The sequence below is a fragment of the Indicator indicator genome, chromosome Z (genome assembly GCF_027791375.1).
Source record: "Indicator indicator isolate 239-I01 chromosome Z, UM_Iind_1.1, whole genome shotgun sequence".
NCBI classification, from domain to species: Eukaryota; Metazoa; Chordata; class Aves; order Piciformes; family Indicatoridae; genus Indicator; species Indicator indicator.
In genome coordinates, this window is record NC_072053.1 from 2,975,156 (window position 1) to 2,995,514 (window position 20,359).

Consider the following 20,359-nt stretch of genomic DNA (forward strand, 5'->3'; position numbering starts at 1 on the left):
ACTCTTGATGCTTTTCAGCCTAAAGAAGAAAAAGGGTCAAATGCTGACTTTTTTCCTTTTTCTAATATAACTCAAATTAGTCCAATATGTGAAAAATGCAGCAAAGGGAAAGTTGCAAAATGAGTGGGTTTGTTTAACTTTCTCTCAAACAAAAATAAAAATGTTTCCTCTGTGATTTATTTGCGACAAGGATTTGGTTAAAATTAAACACAGTTTTTAATCCTAATATATCTCAAAAGTGAAGCAGCTAATATAATAGCTTGCTTTGCCATATCTGGAAGAGAATAGGGACAGAGAGAACTAAAATGGATGCAAAGTTAGTTACTTTGAAGCACAGGATAGAGCAAAAACTACTTTGGAGTACATTTTGAGTGAGCTTCTCATTTGAGTGACCTCTTTTTTACTTATCGAGGAGCATTTCTTACTATTGGTCATGCCCTCATGCTATTTTTCTTATATTCTTTTGATCTTAAAAATAATAATAATTTAAAAAATAATAGGCAGTGTTTTGGTTGTATAGTTGTAAAAATACTATGATGACCAAGGTGAAAGATATGTGCAGAATATCTGTGTTTCAAACTCTGTTCATAGTTCTTTTCTTTGTCAAACTGGGAGCTTAAATCTATATTTCTTAGAGCAAGGTCTGTTCCACAGAGCACTGTTTCTTTCTCCAGAACATGATATATCTGGCTGAGAAGCTGGAAAAATCTTTCATGTCTGTGTAACATTCTTATAACTTAATAGCTCCAAAGTTTTATCCCAATCTAGTCATTGGAGAATGTTCTTTGTTTTTGTAGTCACTGTTTCACATAGTAACAGCTTGTTGTATTTTGGTCTGTTTGCCAGAGGCTAGGTTTATTTTTAAATCCCTGAACTCTGAATTTTCTTTATTTTTCCAAGATTGGAAGCAGCTGAAACGCCTGGAGTTACAGGTTGAAGGGCTTCCTTCACAATATGAGATGGGAAGCCTCATCCCCTCCCCCCTTTGTGTTTTTCCTTTTTTAAAATTTTTCCTAACAATGTCTCTTAACTGATATTTGTCTAAAAATAGAAAACCGACTAGCTAAAAATAGCCTGGCTCTCAGTCTTGCCAAGGAAAATGGAGAGGAATAGGCGTGGAAGAGAAGGCTGAGTAATCCAGCCCTATTCATTCACAGATCCCTTTGAGAATGCAGGAGATGATAAAGTGCCCTCAAAAAACCACAGGCCTGACTTGCTCTCTTCAGACTCCTAGGTGCCAATAAACATTTTAGCCCAAGGATATTTTTTTTTTCCTCATAGATGGTAAATACTTTCTGAAAGACAAGTCTTTGTTTCACAGAAGCTAATTTACTGTCAAAAATAGCTGACTTTCCTAAGGTCTTTTTTTTCTTTTCCCTTTTCTTTTTCTTTTTCTTTTTCTCTTTTTTTTTTTTTTTGACTTTCCACATGTTTTTTAATTTATTTTCAGATGAGCAATGACCGCAATGTTCTGTCAAGAATTACCATGAAATGTCACATATCCAGTGTGAATGAATGAAAAAATAGATGCTTTTCATTGATTTCATACTTTAAATTGTGCCCTCAAAACTTCACATAACAATAAGAAAGCAAAATTTATTACTCTGATTCTGAGAAGTAAAAGTGAATGAGCAGGCAGACGATTTATTTCACTGAAAAATCAAACTTTAGCTGCAGAGCAATTCTGCATATATATATATATATATATATATAAGTTTTTTGTTCGTAATTCTTCATTTACCTGAAACTGAAATTTCACTTAGAGGGTAAAGGAGATGAGAATGGCAAGGAGCAAGATCTAAGTATCTATTTAGCTTAAAAATGAACCTATTGAGAACCCCACAAAGCAGGAACTTTTAATCTGAAAAGCTGTCAGAGAAAGTCAATCTTGTTTTGTGCTTCAGAAGTTTTTATATCACATCACCATTGTGGTATTGCAGCACAAGGTATCAGAATTGCTAGACAGAAAAGACACCAGGAAGGGCTGAGCATGTTATTTAAAACAGGAATGTTTGTTGTTGTTCTGTGTAGAGGGTTTTTTTGTTTTTCTTTTTTTTTTTTTTTTTTTTTTAAATCTGAGTAACCTGGTCAAACACAGCAACAGGGTGTGGAAATGTCAGCACAGTTCACAGGGTTATTTGAGCCTGAGTATTGTTTTGTTCAGTTCCTGTAATGCTGCTTGTGATAAGACTCTGGAGACAAAGGACGATAATTGATGGAAAGGGACTTAAATCACTCCAAAAAGAATCAAGGTCCTTGTATTTGGGTACATCGACTCTTCTGGTCTCCTTCCTCCTTGTAAAGCATTTTGTCTTCTTGCGTGTTGGCCCCCTACTGCTCTTTGTAATGGAGGCAGACCACAAGTGATTCCTTTATGCAGTACACAGGGTGTAATTGTGTCTGTGTGGTGTATTAGTAATTACCAGGGCTGAATTCCCGTATTGTATCTTCACTACAAGCATGGAAAAATAGGACACACTACTCTGCATTACCATTTTCAACCTAGATAGTGAACTACTTATAACTATGTTCCAGACACAAAGGCTTTTGTGAGCAAACCCATTTTTCATCTGCATCATTGAGACATCCCTGTTTTGCAAGGTAAATACAAAATGTGGTTATTTACCTGGATTCATACACAGTAGTAATAATCACAAGTGAAAATAAAGCCTATTCTCTTACCTCACAACTGTCTTTAGTGCAAATGACTGACCTTCCTTGTGCTCTTTTCCCCTAAGACTCTTTGTTTTACTGGGCTCCCATGAGCTGTCAACAGCTCTTTGTCAAGCCAGAGTTGAAGATCAGGCAGCTCCAGGTTTCTAGCAAAATCAGCAAGTGATGCACAGTTTTTCATATGCCTACACGTGAGCAAAGTTTTTTTAGTGTGTAAGTGTTTCCAGATGTGGACCCTTAGACCCTACTCATAGATGTAAAAAGAGCCCTACACTATCAAGAGCCAAAAAACTGTGATATGTAAAGCCTGCCATTCAAGTCTAATTAAATCCCCTGATTTAAAGCTTAAAGTGGTCAGTGGGAGCCTTCTGACTAACTTTGAAACTGTCTGGTTACGGTTTCTTGCAGAGGCACTGATTTCTACAGATTCTGTCATCCTTTGGGGTAAGCATTACTAGAATAGGTCTTCTTCAAAGGTTGACAGAAGTCTTGTTTCAGACAGTGAAACCGTCTACAAGAAGAAATTTGCATGCTCCAGCAAATGTCTGCAGAATTAATGCTTTATTCCTGAAGCAGTTCCAGTGCCCGTAAAGGTGGCGGAATTTGGATCTAATTGGTTTATTACCATGAATAGCATCTATAGAACCATAAGATTGAAAAAGACCTCTAAAATCAAGTCGAACCTTAAACACAACACCGTCATATCCACTAAACCATGTCCCCAAAAGTGCCATATCTACATAGAGAAATTAAAAAACATCCACTTCCTTTCCACACCACAAAGCATGGCAGTAAGTGAATCCTGTTCCCTGAATAGCAGAGGCAAAAGGAACTCCATCACCAGAGTGGATGGGGATACTAAAAGTAACTCTCATCCTGGCTTTTTGCCTGCTTCACCTGCTAAGGATCTGGGGTTTTAAATGCTCTGTTCAAGTCAGAGCACCTTAGCCTTCTCTTTCGGATGAGCAAAATATCTCCATATCTCTGCTTCCCTGGGCTGCACACACATAACACCGTCTGTTCTCGAGACTCCTTTCCACAGTTTTCATAGTGCTGGCAAAAGTTCTGTTAAACTTCAGAATATGCTGACTTTTCTTCCTTGTTACAGTAAGAAGGTATAAATTAATTATTTATTTGTGTACTATAAAATTTGCATCCATCCTTTATATATTATGTAGTTCATATTGATTAGACTCCATTTGCCCTGAATTCAGGGAGGCCTCTGTGTGTTTGTTTATGTAGCAGACAGCTGAAATTAATGTATGTCACCAAGCTTGCAGGGCTATAAAACCTCAAACACATATGCTTTATTGTTCTACATTTTTAATAATCACAAGTCTGGCGGTCAGCTGTGAATTAATGTTCATAGTCCAGAACTGTTGAATGTAGATAAATCTTAAATTGCCATTGTTCTTTGGATTAAAAAAAAAAAAAAAAAAAAAAAGAAAGAAAAAAAGAAAAATGGCCTTTAAAATACAGGTTCAATCAACATTTTCTTTATGCAGTAATTTATAAATGCACAGCTTTAGATTGTTGTGTTTTCCTTACTTTTCTATGAATGTTTTTATATATGGTTACCAGTTAATGGAGGAGTAAAAAATTCTGTTAAAAGAAGTGGCATCATCTGTGTTCTAAACACAGATCATTAATATTTTTGCATGATAGACGGTAGTGTTGAAGGAAAAAATCTGTGATGTATCGAATGGGCTTGCACTAAAAAGAATCTCAGACCCATTTATTTGTATCATCCTGTGTGATCTATAGACAACTATAATTACATTTTGCAGTGCAGAGTTGTAAAAATGTGCATGCACTTTACTTAGGGTTGTTAAAGTATACGTTTATGTCTTTGATCAAATGTTACAGCACACAGGCTGTTCAAAGAAAGCAAATTATAGAAGAGTCAATAAGAGTACTTTAAACAACACACAGCTGCTATAGATTGATTCAAAGGAGATCAAAATCTTGACAAGAAAGCAGTTCCTAATGGAGTGTATAGTGTTTAAAGTATATTTAGCTTACTACAATAGAATCATGGCTATAACATGAACAACATAAAAACACATAATTTTTCCTTTCATTCTTATAATCCAAGGCTTGGTTATTACAAACTTCTAGTGTGTTGAAACATCCATCAGTAAAATGGAAGCTTTACACTTTTATCTCCAGCAGTTACCAGTGTGTGCCTTAGCATTTAAACTGTATTTTTGTAACCTATGTGAAAAGAGGCTTGCCTTCTCAGATGTAAATTTTCTCACAACCCACATGCATTGTTTAACTCATGAATAAAAATTCATCATTATCCTCAGTATTTTCCATCCTATATCTGAAAGTGTTTCACAGAAGTGACTAAACATAAACTTTAAGATATGGCAACTTAAGTCGTTGATCCAAAAGCCTCATCCAGAGGCACATGAATTTTGCAAGGGATCTTACTGTTTGATCTTGAAGATTCCAAGGGGCCAGTATTAACCCAGTCTGAGCTATAATGGAGAATGTTTTCCCATTGTCAATTGCAAAAGTTCCAGGAACTCTCAGTCCTCCATGAACAAAATACCCCTGGCAGGCAATTCCTGATGCAATGAGCAAGTATATGATCAAACTTATCAAAAAAAGAGATTCAGAAAATATTGCTGGTGGGTTTGTGTTATTAAAGGGACAGAGACTTCAGTTTAATTCCTTTCTTAAAGGATTCTTTCTGCGTTTTGTTGAGACGTTATTCAACGTTAAGTGCAAACACGAGCTCTGGAACAGAAATCAGATTTCGTCACGCTCTTCCCTCACAAAAATGCTGTAACAAGCCACAAAGCTCTGAGTTTTGTTTCTCTGACCTGATAAAAGTTTCATTTGGTAATGGACAAAACCAAAATACTACAGGAAAGTGCAGAGGTTTAACCTAGCTATAACTTCATAGAACATGGGAAGCTGAGCAAAGGTGTCTCTGCACCCCTGGGTAAGCTACAAAACTTCTGATGAAGGGTAGGATTTCTAAAACCCCTTTTGCTTGCTCTGGGTCACTCTCAACTTCATCACATACTGCTAGATTTGCATCTTCTTCTGTAGTAGCGAATTCTTCCACTGTCCTGCATAGGAAGCTTCAGATGCTAACACACTGTGAATTCCACTCTGGAAGTCAGGTGCCTAAATAGTAAGTAAGATTGCCAAATCGAGCTTTCTATGTCCCTAAATCCCTAAATTGGACCTATTCCGCAGCTCTTTCCTGTCATAAGGCTCTTCCTCTCAGCAAGGGAATTGCAGCAGGGTGTGGATTGCTCTTTACAGTCTGAGTGTAAGCTCAAAGCAATGTGGCTAAGGGGGACAACTCCTTGTGGACCATTTTCCTACTCTATCACTTTAAAATATGCTTCTGTTCTAAAGGATGCTTATAGAGGTGTACTCTCATTTCTCTGCCTCAGATATGTCTTCATTTACAGCTTTCAAGTGCTAGCAGGTAAAGGGGCTTCTGCCTATGTGGCTTCACTATCAGAACCCTTGAACTGTTAGGCTTCTCTGTAGATAACTAGATTTGGCAATTCTGAATTCATCTGCATTAGTAGTAAGGACTTTGTTTAGTAGGCTGATAGTAATGCTCATGAGGGATTCACAGCTGTAGCCAGGACAGAAGTAAGATATTTCTGATCTTGGACTTGAGGTGTAACACTGGATCCCCAAGAGTTATAGAAACCTCTCTTGTCTCTCCCACAGATTAAATTTTTCATTCCCTTCCTATTAGGGCGTCTGAGAAATCCTCCTACTCCTTCTATACAGTCTTTTTCTTGAGAGAAATGTTCTTAATTCCACCTCCTCCTTCATGGAGAATGATGGAGCAAAAGAGCTGACTAAACATTCTGCAGTTAAGTCTGCTTCCTACTGATCTCCATGACCAATTGAGTGACAGGAATAAAAGAAGGACTCACCCATTCCTGCTACTGCAATTTTATTCTGGGGTCTTGTGATCTAGCATACTCCAGGCAGAAACAGGAATCCTGCCAAAATTTGGAATCGATGTAAGTGAGCTTTGCTGCACTTTGCTGGAAAGTTTTGCCTCGTAGCAAAACTACAGGCAAACCTTAGGACTGTGAATTTCTTTGTAGGTATTGGAACAAAATTGTGCACTTCTGAACTGGAGAAATTCTTATATATATTCATTCTTTATATGCCCACTGACCTCTTCATGGAAAGGATCTTGTAGCAATACCGATTATCACTGAAATCTTGCATAGGTAGGACATTGCTGGTCCTTTTTGCTAGGGTAAGTACCATGTTAAAAGCCCAGGTCCACTGACATCAGTCATGATCTCTTTGCCAGGTATTTTGTTTTAATACACCAATTGAAAGAGGCAAAGCCATGTGGATTTTGGGTTAATTTCGTCAGTCTTGTTGCAGTCTCTGATTTCTTTAGCACACTCAGCTTCTGATTTTTTTTTCTTGAAGCTGAATTTCCGTATTCAAACATAAAATAAATGTTAGAGAGCCTGAAATATTCTCTTATTATTTCATGTAACACTCTCTACGTTCCCCATAGATTGTCCTACTGCATTTTAAATATTCTGCAAAACTCAGGAAAGAGGTCTCGCTACTGTCACAGCAGGCTGATCACTGAAAAAGGCTTAGAAGTTAGCCAAGACAATGGAAGAAGTAAATGAGTTTGATTTGGGAAAACACAGTATTGTCAATAGGAAATGCTATTGTTTCATCTCTCAGCATAATAGTTTCAGATTTGGTCTGTAATGTGTCCAGGCCTCCAGAATGGCAGGATTTGGTGCTTGTGCACCCTTGGATTTCAACTCATCAGCTAGAGATCCAGTGTGGTTCTTCCTTCTTCATCAACTGAGTGTGTTAGAAACAAAAAAATAAAGTTGGCATGTTACCTACTTCTGCGAATTTTTCTCAGATAGCCAGAAGTCATAGAATCATAGAATCAGTCAGGGTTGGAAGGGACCACAAGGATCATCCAGTTCCAACCCCCCTGCCACAGGCAGGGACACCTCACACTAGATCAGGCTGGCCAGAGCCTCATCCAGCCTGGCTGCAAACACCTCCAGGGATGGGACCTCAAGCACCTCCCTGGACAACCCATTCCAGGCTCTCACCACTCTCATGGTGAAGAGCTTCTTCCTCATGTCCATCCTGAATCTCCCCACTTCCAGCTTTATTCCATTCCCCCTAGTCCTATCACTACCTGATATCCTAAAAAGTCCCTCCCCAGCTTTCTTATAGTCCATAAAGCTTTAACTTCTTCTCAGGAACACAGTCCCCAGAACGCTACCTGAGTCCAGGTTGCAAAACCCTGTGAAGTGATGAGTCACAAAGGAGGGCAGCTCTTTAAAACAAACACAGTCCTTCAGACTGCTCTGGGTTTGGGATGCCCAATTGGAAAAGTTCCCTTTCTGGTATGTAACATGGCTCTGTGGGACTCTGACAGGGGCTGTCTGAGGAAACAGCTGTGGTATCTGGAGATGTGAGTACTCCCAAGCTATTTATTGCCTTTCCTCCGTTGGAGGTTACCACCTTTGCCGCAGAGTCAGAGGAAGGGAATGCATGACCACCCATTGTCCGCTCCACCTCCGCAGCTCTGGTATGGGGTGAGTAATCTCAGATGGCAGAGCACAACAGACTGGTCTGCACCATGATTTATAACACTGGAGAGAGACACCAAAACTAGTCAAAACCCACAGCTAAGCCTTGACCAAGTAGGACCATACTGGTCATGCACATGTTCACCATGTCCTTCATTCCCACCTCCACTGAGTCTTGGAATAAATTAAATGGGCTGAAATCTTGCTGTATTTGTCCAGCTCTCCTGCAGAATTAGGAGACTCAGGCAGAAACTCTTTTGTAGCCCACAGAATTCTCTGTGTGGGAATACCATGTCATTAAAGGTTTGAAGATTTCAGACTGTGGGGCTTTGGCAGGCCCGTATAGCAATTCTTTACAAAACAATAATTTTGTCCAAAAAAAGAAATCCAGTTTTACAATGAAAAACCTTAACATTTAAAACATGTTTTAGTTCCTTCTGGAGGAAGCTGAAATTTTCACCAATAGCACTTAGTTTCTGAATAAAGATTTTTTTTCTTTCTATTTTACTTTCTCAACCATGAATTTTCTAGTACCTCTGTAAACTCTGTACTCAGTTCTAATAAATTTTTTTTCTGAGTAGGTCTTGAACCTGCCTCTGCCACTTCTGCTTTCTAAAGCAGTGATAAGAACTAGAAGCTGCTGTTTATCAAGTTTTCTTCCTTCCCAAGGATAGTACTGAAACTAATCATTATGTTGTTAATTTAACTTGGATATGGAGGGCAGCCTCCATGCCAGTTTTTGCAGGTGTGAAGATCTCTCTGCCTATATTAAATTTAAAATCCATCCTGAGTACATTATACCTTGCTTGGATTTTTCCTTCTTATAGCACCCCAATTAGTCTGGTAATTACTATCATTCAACTTTTTGTAGAGGGAGAACTATAGAAAAGTGAATTAACAAAGCCCATGCAGGAAGTTAGTAACAGAAGTGGGAGCTAAATTATAGATTCTTGGGGTATGTAGTAGCAACTGAACCCTTGGATCATCATAAATAAAAAGGTTAATCTTTTGCCTCCATGATGGTACAATTTGCAGTAATGGAAATTTAGAATTACCTTTTCTGGTAATAGTGCTTCCTAAATTCTCAAAAATCTTTACAAAAATCTAACTAATGTTAGCTAATCCTGTCATACCTGGTCCTGTCCTTTTGGGAGAGGTGTTTTACACCTCCCAAGAGAAGGACAAAGTGATAGGAGTAGTATGAATTTTGAAGACACATTTCAGGAAAAAAAGAGTTGCTTGCAGGACCAGCTTTCTAGGATTATCGTGTAGTTCTGGAGGTTCATCCATCTCCCCCAGACAACTCCTGGCTATACTCTGTCATTCTTTTCTTCTGGCTAGTGTTTAGTTACCTGCAAGTTTAAACCTGCAAAGTTTCTATCTGAATCCTACCACTCCTGTATGATTTTCCATGGGAAAACAAAACCCTGTTCTTTGTTCCTAGTAGATGACACTTTGGGAAGCAGACAAATGCATATCACAGTCTAGAGATTTTAGCAGCTGTTTAAATATAGATAAAATTTCCAGTAATGTTTCTGGCAAATAATAGAACTTATATAAATTGTTGGTCTAAGCAGGAAAAAAAAAATTTAAAAAACCATCTTAAGTATGAAAGTCTTCATCGTTTGAATCGTCTGTTTCCATGGTTAAAATCACAGGCCAATTTTTCTTCTCAAATAGTGCTTGCTCATCCTGAACTTAGTGGAGAGAGACTTCCTTCTCATTCCCCTTGGTGAAAACTTGACTCTATCAGCAGAACAGGCAGTTGATGGTTATTGCTTTGTTGCTATTTAAGGCCTCCGTCCTGCAAAGAAGCAGGAGGCTAGAGTTTCAGAGATCTAACCTCTATTATAATTCACCATTTTTTAAAAAAATATATTGATTTGGGCATTCTTACCAAAGGATAAAACAATTACAGCACTATAAAAATAAAAGAGAATGCTCTTTTTTTTCCTTTAAAAGGAAGTACTATTCAGCAACATTTGCTCATCCTTGTATTGGTACCGGTTTTTTGTAATATCCTGTAATTTGATCCGCTGTAAAATAAATGTCCAAATTCTGAAAGAAAAAGAAAAATCTGTTCAGAACATTGATATATTCAAGGTTTTTATGGGAGACCTCCAAAGAAAACCCAGGTTTTCTTTGAAGGAAGTGGTGTTCTTGTCTCAGTGGGTGGCATTTTCACTGCTGAGTCAGTCCTGCACCACTTCAGTGCTGCTGGTCCTTCAGATGAAGCGGAAAAGCAAAACGTTGTGGTCATCAGAGATTCTCTGGCCCCACATTTAAGGATGAAGGTGTTTGCCCTGTGGCCTAGGAAAAATTCCATCTCAAGTAACTTATATTGTATGTTAGTTTTCTTTTTCCGAGGTACATATTATTTCTGCTCCTGAAAACCTCATTGGCTAGCGTAGCAACATTAAGTTGATAATAAATTCAACCTCAGGATGGATGCATTTTTACGATGCCTGAAGCAGTCCTGAAAGATACAGTTTCAGAATCTCTTTGGGATCTTTTAGAGCATAGATAACACACAAAATACATGCAAAGCATAATTCCTATCAGCTGACATTCTTTCTGTAATATGTTTTTGTGACGAGATTCTGTTAAATATATATATATCTTTCTCTGTCACACGTAAGAAATATTTTGAATATGGTATTTAGTATTAAAAGTTCCCATTTATATCATGGAAAAACACCAGCTGCCTTTGAAATAGTTAATTGTTTCTGCAGTCATTTATATTAAGCCCTGCATATTTAAAATACTGTATGTTTGAAGAGATAGTAGCACTGATGTAACAGGCCTGATAACACCACTGTACATTTAGAATAACTCAACTGGTGCCTTTACAGCTGTTCCAAATCCAGCTACAGATTTACACTAGTGTAAATGAGATCTGACTTCAGCCTTGTGTTTGTGTATATGTCTGACTAAATTAGACACAAGTGAAAATGTCGAGGGCAGTGCTCCATCTGGAATGGGCTGGAGTCAGTGGAGAAGGATTATAGATAGACGAACATAAGAAAGCAGGAGGGAAATAACAACCTGTTGATGATTACAGTGTTTATTTTTGAGTGGCCTCATATTCCCTAAAGAAGCTGAGATGATTCTGCTGAACTACTGTAAAGTTTATTTTTTCCATTCATATACTTCATGTGTCTGGCAGCAAAACCTAGTTAAAATCAAATACACTGTCTCACCAGTATCTTCTTCTGTGTTACATATGCTCACTAAAGTTTAGAGAAAACCTGGCCATTTCAGTCCTTCATACATTCCAATGGTTTTGAAAAATCAGTAGAGGATATAATGGACTGATCCTATGCTGTGGCTAAGGGGTAAGAGGTGAGTCAGAGATGCACCTACTCTGACATAAGGCCATATATACTTGTAGAGCAGCAGTGCTCCTTCCAGTGAAGCAGTGGAAGTAGCCAGAATATAGAAGGTTTTTTTTCATGGAGTCACTACACAAACACTGAGCCTCTAGAAACAGTGGAAGTCTATTTTCTGAAAATCCACCTTCCAAGGCAGAGGGTGGAAAACAAGGTACTTGCCACTAGGCTGGGGTGCTAGCCTTTATTCTGCAGGAGGAACACATTTGTGGGCAAGACAGCATGCATAAAGAGTGGTAGGAAGAATACAAGGGCAAGAGATGTTTTCTGCCCTTACCTACCTACATCTTCTGTGTTTCCATTACTCAAAATCAGTGCCTGTGACAGGCCTTTGAATCATTAGTAAGACATCATCATCACTGGGGTGCTCAAGGAACAATGATAACTATTCCATCCCTAAAACACAAATATCCTGAGGATGCCTCTCATCTGAGCAAATAATTTGCTAATGTTGTGCCTGAAGCACTGGCAGCCAGTCTCTGAAAAGTCATCAGGGATTTTTTTTTTAACACAACGGAGCAGAATTTGACTGCCTTTTCAAAGTACAGGTTTGAAAAACAGCTGCACTGAAGTTTCATCTTAACAGAGTCTTTGGCTGTAAAAGGTGCACTTGACAGTAAATTTCAACTAACATTTAAAAGGGATTTTGTTTGTCCAAGATTGATTTTTTTTTAAATTTTCTTTATTTTTAAATCTCACGTATCGGTAGAGATGATTTTATCAGAAGCTGTAATCACAACTAGGTCAGAATTGCATTTATGCCACTAATCTTACACCTTCAGTTAATCTCACACTTGAATTCATTATTTAGGAAATGCCAATCTTGTCTGGAAAAGCACATCCCTTTTTTTATCTCCCCTAATCCAACATACCAGCAATATTAAGCTGGTATTACACTGCATCATAGCAAACAGAGGCTGGTCATGACACTCTGTGAAGACTTTTAAAAAATCCCTTCAGGTTTGAACAAATAAGGCTCTGAGCAGTGGTCTAGTCCAGGGTGTGTATACATATATAGAAATAACACTTATATATATACCCATGTATTTATGTGTATATCTATATATCTGCAAAGCACAAATGCTGTGTTCCTGTAGACTGCAACCAGATGAGAGCCAAGAAGTGTGACAGCACCACGGGCAAAGAAAAAAAAAACAACAACCAAAGAACAAAAAAAAAAAAAAAAAAAAACCCAAACTGGTCTGTGGCTGGGAGTGGAGAGTCCCCAATCGGCGCCTTAGCCCCAGGGACAGCCATCTATGGCCATGGGGCAGCAGGTGCTGGTGCTGACAGGTGCAGATGGCCGGGATGTGTGGCATTGCTGTGACTGAGAGCCTGGGTCCTGCTCCCCACAGGCTGCAGTCTCATCAAGCCGGCCTGCACCCATGGTCACTTGATGCTCTACTCCCCCCGCGGATTCCTGGGCTCGGCGGGTGCTGCCGCCCGTCTCCTCTATCAAGGCCACGGAAACGCGATCCCTTCCATTGAGGGTTGGCATAGGAATCCTAAGTCAGCTGCCAAGGGGGGATTTGTGGGGTTTTCAGACCTCTTGCACCACGACAACGGACGGGAATAAAGCCTGAAGGGTGAGGAAATGTCCTTATTTAGAGCTTCAGGAATTATTCCGATCTATGTTCCTTTTCTAGAAAAGAAAAAACAAACCAAACGAAACAAAAACCCCACACAAGTACAGTGGTGATCAGAAGTCTTTTGCACGTCCCATGAAATAACTGTGAACATAGGAGGGTGCAAGCTTAGTAAGTAGTACAAAGCTTTGATGCTGGAGTGTTCAAGGGGTTTGTTTTTATTTCTTTTTGAGAAAATCCAGAAAGACATGTGGATTAGATCAGCTGCTGTGGGCTCTCCGAATCTGACATATGCTTCTTATATTTGTACTTATAAAACAAAAGTTGCCTCATGTCATTTAAGTCAATACAAAATAAAAAAAGTACTGGCAAGTTGGTAAGATTGAACATTACAGAAAGGGACTGTGCTCAGTCTCTTTTAGAGAACAAACCTCTGCTATTTCTGCATCTCCAGCCTTGCTGTCTCTCCTCAGGGGAGACATGCACAGCAGCCAGGCAGCGAGGTGTGCTTTCTCACACGGATGCAAAAGAGGCAGCAGAACAGGTGATGAGGCTGACAAGCCTGCCACATGCTGCAAGGTCAGAGCAAACAGACTGCAGCTCCAGAGGGTTGTGCATCACCCTTCCAAAGCTCCCCCATGCCTAACAAGAAGCAAAACACCCACCATCCCAGTGCCCTTTCAAAAAAGCACAAATTCATTTGGTTCTATACCAGTGTTACGAAATACTGTAGCTATGCCTTGGCACATGCCAAGAGCATGAGTGGATGAGAACAGACTGCAGGCAGGTAGAAGCCTCCTGTCCTAATGAGCTCATAGCACACACGTATAAACATTCATAGTGCACTGGTCAATCGTTAAGCAAAGAGAAGCAGATGTTGCTGGCAAAGGGCGTCAGCATTGTTCGGTTTCACAAGAGGTGAGATTAGAGAAGGTACTTGAAGGAGGAGAGAATAATCACTTGGCATGCAAAAAATGGGAGGCCAGTCTGAGCAGAAGGTTTGGTATATTGCCGTGAACAGTACACTTTTGTGTACTCATTCGAAGAAGATGGACATACAGGACCAGGCAATGGAGTTTTGTTGTTTTTTTTTTTCTTTGAAACTTCGGTGAAAATAAAATAGTAACAAAAAGCTTAACGTGGTTATAGCACCTCAGCTATTATATAAGTCCTGTAGCTTATTTCCTAAGGACTATAAACCACAAAAGCATTTTATGATTTATATAAAAGAGGTAAGAATTGTTCCATTTTTCTGTTCTACTGGTATACTTTTTTTTTTGTCTGAGCTTGTTAGATAACAGTAAGTATAATAATGTTTTATCTTATTCTCCTAAACATGCAATTAAAGTACATTAGTACCAGCATACTAGTTTATGTTCATTATTAAATGTAAAAATCTAAGAACTCTACATTAATGGAACATAAAATTTGAGATTTTAGTTACACAGAAGTCAGGGAATTCAGATGGATGGTTCCCATAGCAACCTATCTCTTCCTCTTTGTGTTTTTCATTTCATGAGAACCTTTCATTACTTGATTGCACCATATATTGTATCGTGCAATTTCATCATAAAATTTCATCATTATATAACTGTGCAAAAGGAGAGTGAAGGTTGCCTTCACTCAACACTTTCTAACTTTAATATTTCTCTTTCACAGAGAGAAAACTGATGCTTTCATAAATTAGGCCCATGATCTAAATACTTTCTGCTTTTTTTGGGGGGACCTCCACAAATTTGGCTAGGTTCTTTGGAATGGCTTTAAATAACAAGGCAGTTGAACACAATAGCATAATCATTCCTTTGTAATTGGCTATTGTCTGCCTTGCCACGTAGATATGTGGCTCCAGTGAGGGGGAGAGGAAAAAAAAAAAAAAAGGAAGAGACCAAACCATTTTTAATTCGTGGCTAAAAGATTTATCCCATCCAGATACAGGAAAGAAAGTGATAGTGGAAAATGGAGGGTGCTTGTGGGTTTTGCCTTCTAACAGTGGAATATAATTTACCAAATTACAACTGTGTGGATTGTCATGGTCACTAGTGGGGTTATCAGTTAGCAGATCATTGTGGTAGCTCCAAGACAGCATAACAGATACGGGAAACTGTAGAAGTAGATCTGTAATTCTGAATTCTTCCCTACTGTAAGTTTTGATTGCAGATGAAGAGCCAGTGAGATCACACATTTCATTACACAAATGAAGACAGTGATTAACCCTGCAGTAGTTAGGTCTTAGGTCCAGACAGTATCAAAATGGAACAGAGAGAATGGGCTGATCTGAACCTTCTGGAGACCTTATCAACTGACTTGGTCTTTTTAATTTGGCAGCTGTACTGTGAGCATTTCCAAGACCAAGTATCTGTGGCTGTGTGGAGCAGCTCCACCGCAGATGGACTTACTAAGAGGAAAGGAGGTATCCCTCTATGAAGATGAGCAAACTAAATTATAGGATTAAAAAAAAAGAAAGAAAGAAGATAATTTCTAAATTTCTCCACTCTTCCCATTAACGAAATGCTAAAAGAATATAATACTACAGAGACTAGATTGGGAAAATGAAAGCCTTTTCCTCCTCAAAAGCCTTCAAATTGCAATGATTTCCCTTGCCTCGATAAAATCAGACCTGGCTGTTAGTGCCATATTTTCTTTTGTGCTTTTGTAGTGATGATAAATTTTGCATGAAATGAAAGTAAATAGTTGTTTATACTTCATTTTACAGCAGCCAGTATGTCACTAAGTCAGCACTTCTCCTCTGAGATTTATAGAGCAGGATTTAGGCTAAATTGATGGCATATGAGATTTCAGCCAAAGGTTGTTTTCCTTTAACCATTTTGTTTTTCAAATGCCTTGGCTGATTTTAGGTTATTGGAGTCCAATATAATTACTTGCTTAATTGCTTGGAAGAAGTGGAGCTTCCGTAGTTCAAAAATGGCTTATTTTCTTTAAAAATAACTGAAATCTGGCTTGGAGTTCTCTAGAATGCAATGCAGTATACAATTGTGTAATTTTATCCTCTTAAAAATTCCCTGAATAGTCATTAAATCTTTGGAAACTAGCTAATCTCCAGGAGGATGCGATAGGTCTGGCTGTTTTCCAGGGTTTGCAAGAGGCTGTGACAGCTTAACGCGGTAAGAAAAACGGTTTCTAAATCACTGCAAGACTAGGTCAAAGACTCTAATCTGCTGAAACCCAGTTGTCTTCTTAGTGCTTCCAGTTTGCTCCAATGTCCAGAAACAGCCTTTGCTTTCCAGAGGTGACATAGAGCAGAGAAGAGGAAAAATTGACACAGAGTCCAGAGAACTTGTGAATAAGGATGGATATTAGATAGTGGTGAGGGCCACTTCAGTTGTGCCATACCAAGTTGTTCAAGAACACTCTGTATTTGTTCTGTATACCACTCCATGCCTTGGTGTGGAGGACAAGTGTGTCACTTTCAGCCTATTCTTCTCTTCAGAGGAGGACTGTGCATACGAGAGTGTGTGTGTGTGTTCATGTGTCTGTGTGATTTATCAGCCTGTTCTTCTGTCTTTTCCCTTAAAACTCTTCATATTTTATTCAGTGCTAAGCAAATCTGGTGCAAAGGGAGTGGTCTTACAGATAATGAAATTCCAACAAGTTTCATGAAAATTATATGTTCTTGTGCAGAGAAAAGAGAATCAGAAATTACTCCCAGAAAGTCTCCTAGTTCCTCCACTGCAGCATGAGTCCTTACATACAGAAGCAACAAAAGATCATCAAAAGGATGGGTAGGGGGCAAGAGAACCCCCAAGAGACACAGCCATGGAAAAGCTTCTCTGGATATTGCACTTTACCCCAAAATGCAGTTCATAGGGAACTATGCATTAGTTCCAGCATTTTCAAAGCTGGGAGCTGTGCCCCTGCCTGTAGCTCACTAATGGAATTTTATTCCAACTCACTGAAACATTTTCTTTTTCACTTATTTTTTCTTTGTTTTTAATTTGGGGAGCAGGGGAGAGGGTGGTGTTTTGTGTTTGTTTGGGGTTTTTTTGTGGTGTTGTTGAGTTCTGCTGTCATTTTGTTGTTGTTGTAGGTTTTGGGGTTGTTTTTTGGAGGAGATGCAGGGTGTGCAGAGAGAAAGTCCTCTGTATTAATGAGCTTGATTAGCCATACAGCCATAGTACCAGCCAAGCACACTGGTTGATGGTGTTTTTCTAAGGGAAAGATTTACCTCTGCTCTTTAGGGCTAAAGTTAAATTTGGGTAGAGTATCAACATTATTTTACTAAATTGGGTCTTTGGCTTTTCTGATGGAAATACAGATTGCTTCTTCTCCACCTGGTGTGGCAGCTTTCTAAGGATATGAACACAACATTGTGTTCTGTCTATGGTTATAACACAGGAGGAGGTCTATGTGATCTATATTTTGTAATTGATATTGCTTCGCCAGGTTTCAACTCAGAATTAGCTGCAAGCTGTCTGATAATGTCTCTAGACAGCCAGATGAACTCTTTGAGGAGTTTTTTAACTGAGAGGTTCTTGAAGCTGTGCTTGAGAAATCTCACAAATATTGACTTTGTGTACTATTGCTTGTACTTGGGAAATCCACAAAGACTTGCTCCTCATATTCTTTTGCTTTACAGAAGCCTAGAAGCATTCTTTGGTGGTCTGTCGAGGTAGATCAATTTAAAACCTGTTTGAGGCCAGACAACCATTCTGAATTGTTAGTTAGTGATTTAACTTTGTTTTAAAGACTTTTTATCTCTGTTATTTATCTTGGTGAAGATGATCATGGTTGTGGGGGTTGATTTGAGCTGCTGAACCTGAAATTCATCTGTTTTGACTTTTCACTAAGCATATGTTTTAGCAATGCTTTTTCCTGTACATTAAGCTTCAAGCACTGTGCATTTGTAGCACTGTAACTGGAGTCAGTAAAAACTAAATACCACATCCAGAAGCTCTTAATTGGTATTTCACAGCCACATTAGCAACTCTGTCCTCCCTCCTGTCCTATCAAAAGCATACACTTAGAAATGGCAGAGCTTGCTAATGTCATCCATAACATCTAATTCAAAGGAAGAATACCATTTAGGTACTCCTTCTTCTTCTGTGGAGAACATGAATTCCTAAATTTGTTGCCTTTTTAAATTTGTTTTTTTCTTTACACTTCTTCCTCTAGTATCTCTCTTTAGAGAAAAGTAAAACACCGAGATATTCCAGTGTGAACAGAATATGTCCTTTGCTTGTAATCTTAATTCATTTCAAATGGATAAATAGATAATTTATTAAGTATTAACATTCTTAACCCCCTTAATGCTATCTGATAGGGTGGGAGAGGGGTACTAGAACAGGCACTTTGCTAGATTACCATCTTGATTCTTTGTTGACTGATCCCAGTTTCAGAACAAAGAGGTACGCATGGTCCTGTCCTGCCACTCATAACTGGAGACCTACAGCATCAGTATGGTGGAACTCTAGTCACTTTCTTTCCCTAAAGCATAAGCATAATGTGAATCTTTCCACTGCTGGGCAGTTTGTGTTGCTATAACACTGCTGAGTCTTTCTTGCAGCCTGTGTCAAGGATTGAACTTTCCAAATTATGTATTTCAGACGTTGAGAAAGAAAGGACTTAATGGCTGTGACAGTCCAGATCCCGATGCAGACGATTCAGTAGGTCACAGCCCTGAGTCTGAGGACAAGTACAGGAAAATTAATGAAGATATTGATCTAATGATCAGCAGGCAAAGATTATGTGTAAGTACTCTGAGCTTCCTTTCATTTTTTTTTTACTCTTTGATATTTCTCTGAACCTGGCAGGCATTGAACAAGAAAGAAAACAAAGGTTGTGAAAGCCCCGATCCTGACTCCTCTTACGCTCTCACCCCACGCACTGAAGAAAAATACAAAAAAATTAATGAAGAATTTGATAATATGATCAAGAGCCATAAAATACCTGTAAGTACCAAAGGTTAGATGGCTGTCTGCTGATAACTGCTGCAGTAACAAACCATAACCCTTTCAGTTCTGGCTTCTTAAGGAAAACATTTCAGCTGGACACAGGCTTTAATAGCCCAATATTTAATTAAACACTGTAGTCAGAAAATTTCACACAACATATTTTCCTTCCAAGTCTCTACCTCTGACATGCAGACAAAGCCTACTATAGGTGAAACCTACAGAAGGAAGTGAAATATACATATATATGTTATATTCACTTGATTTACAGAGCTGTTTTACCACACCACCCGCCCAAATTACATCTACAAAATAATGATGGAAACCTTTCTTTGTGGACAGGCTAACAAACCCACAGAACACTTTCTGTGGTGATAGAGGGGTAAAAAAAAAAAAGGTAGAACTGAAATTCCTTTATAGATGTAGCAATTAGTGTGTTCTGTGCATGTCACTTCAGTTCTCAAGTGTCTGCTAAACTCAGTTGCAGCACTGAAGGGTTACAGCTACTTGCTCGCTGCAGAGAAACAGACTGCATGAGAGCCTAATGGTAGGATTCAGACATGTTTGTGTGTTGGGGTGATTTTACAGCTTTATCAGAGAATTTGCTTTGACCTCATCAGCATTTCTTTAATGCTTTAACATGACCTAAATTTTGTTTTAACCAAGTCAAAATTTCTAACCATCAGTCATATGCCTTGCCAGATATCTAAGAGAAATAACTCTGCATGTGCTATTTTGTTTGCACAAGATGTACAAGGGGAAAATACTTTTACATTGTGTTTAATGTTACATCTGATAAGCTGATAAAAGAGAAAAAAAAAACCATGGAGTTTGAAGGTTATATTTGGTTCATCTTCCAAATGTCTATGGAGGAAAAAGTAGCAAACCAAAGATCTGTTCAGGTCCAAAGAAGCATCGGTATTTGCTCAGAGAACTGCTTACTTCTAAAAGAGATCATTTGGATGTGTTCATTCCTCATTCCCATGTGGAAGCTGTATGGTTAGCTGCCAAAAAAAGGATGTCTTTATACTCATAAGGAGCAAAGCCTCTCTGTACTGCTGGTCAATTGTGCGTACAAAATCTGACACCTCAGCTGAGGATACCTCTTAAGGATGTTCAGATTCTCTCTCATGCAGCGTAAGTATTCTTTCCATTAATTCACAGCAGAAAGATGTACACTCAAGTTAATTAAAATTTCAAGAAGTTCTCATGCTGTGGCAAACATA

General features: G+C 38.7%; 1 protein-coding gene across 3 annotated transcripts in view; it reads left to right on the top strand.

The window, feature by feature from the left end:
- The window catches only part of MEF2C (myocyte enhancer factor 2C), a 137,679-nt gene that overhangs the window by 82,614 nt on the left and 34,706 nt on the right, over positions 1–20,359 (top strand). For 2 of the 3 annotated variants that reach the window (XM_054397745.1, XM_054397746.1), the window contains exon 5: positions 18,789–18,932. In XM_054397745.1, coding sequence (XP_054253720.1) covers positions 18,789–18,932 — 144 coding nt within the window. Of the gene's footprint in view, positions 1–18,788; positions 18,933–18,995; positions 19,134–20,359 lie in introns of all 3 variants that reach the window. The other variant, XM_054397742.1, reaches the window with a different exon arrangement.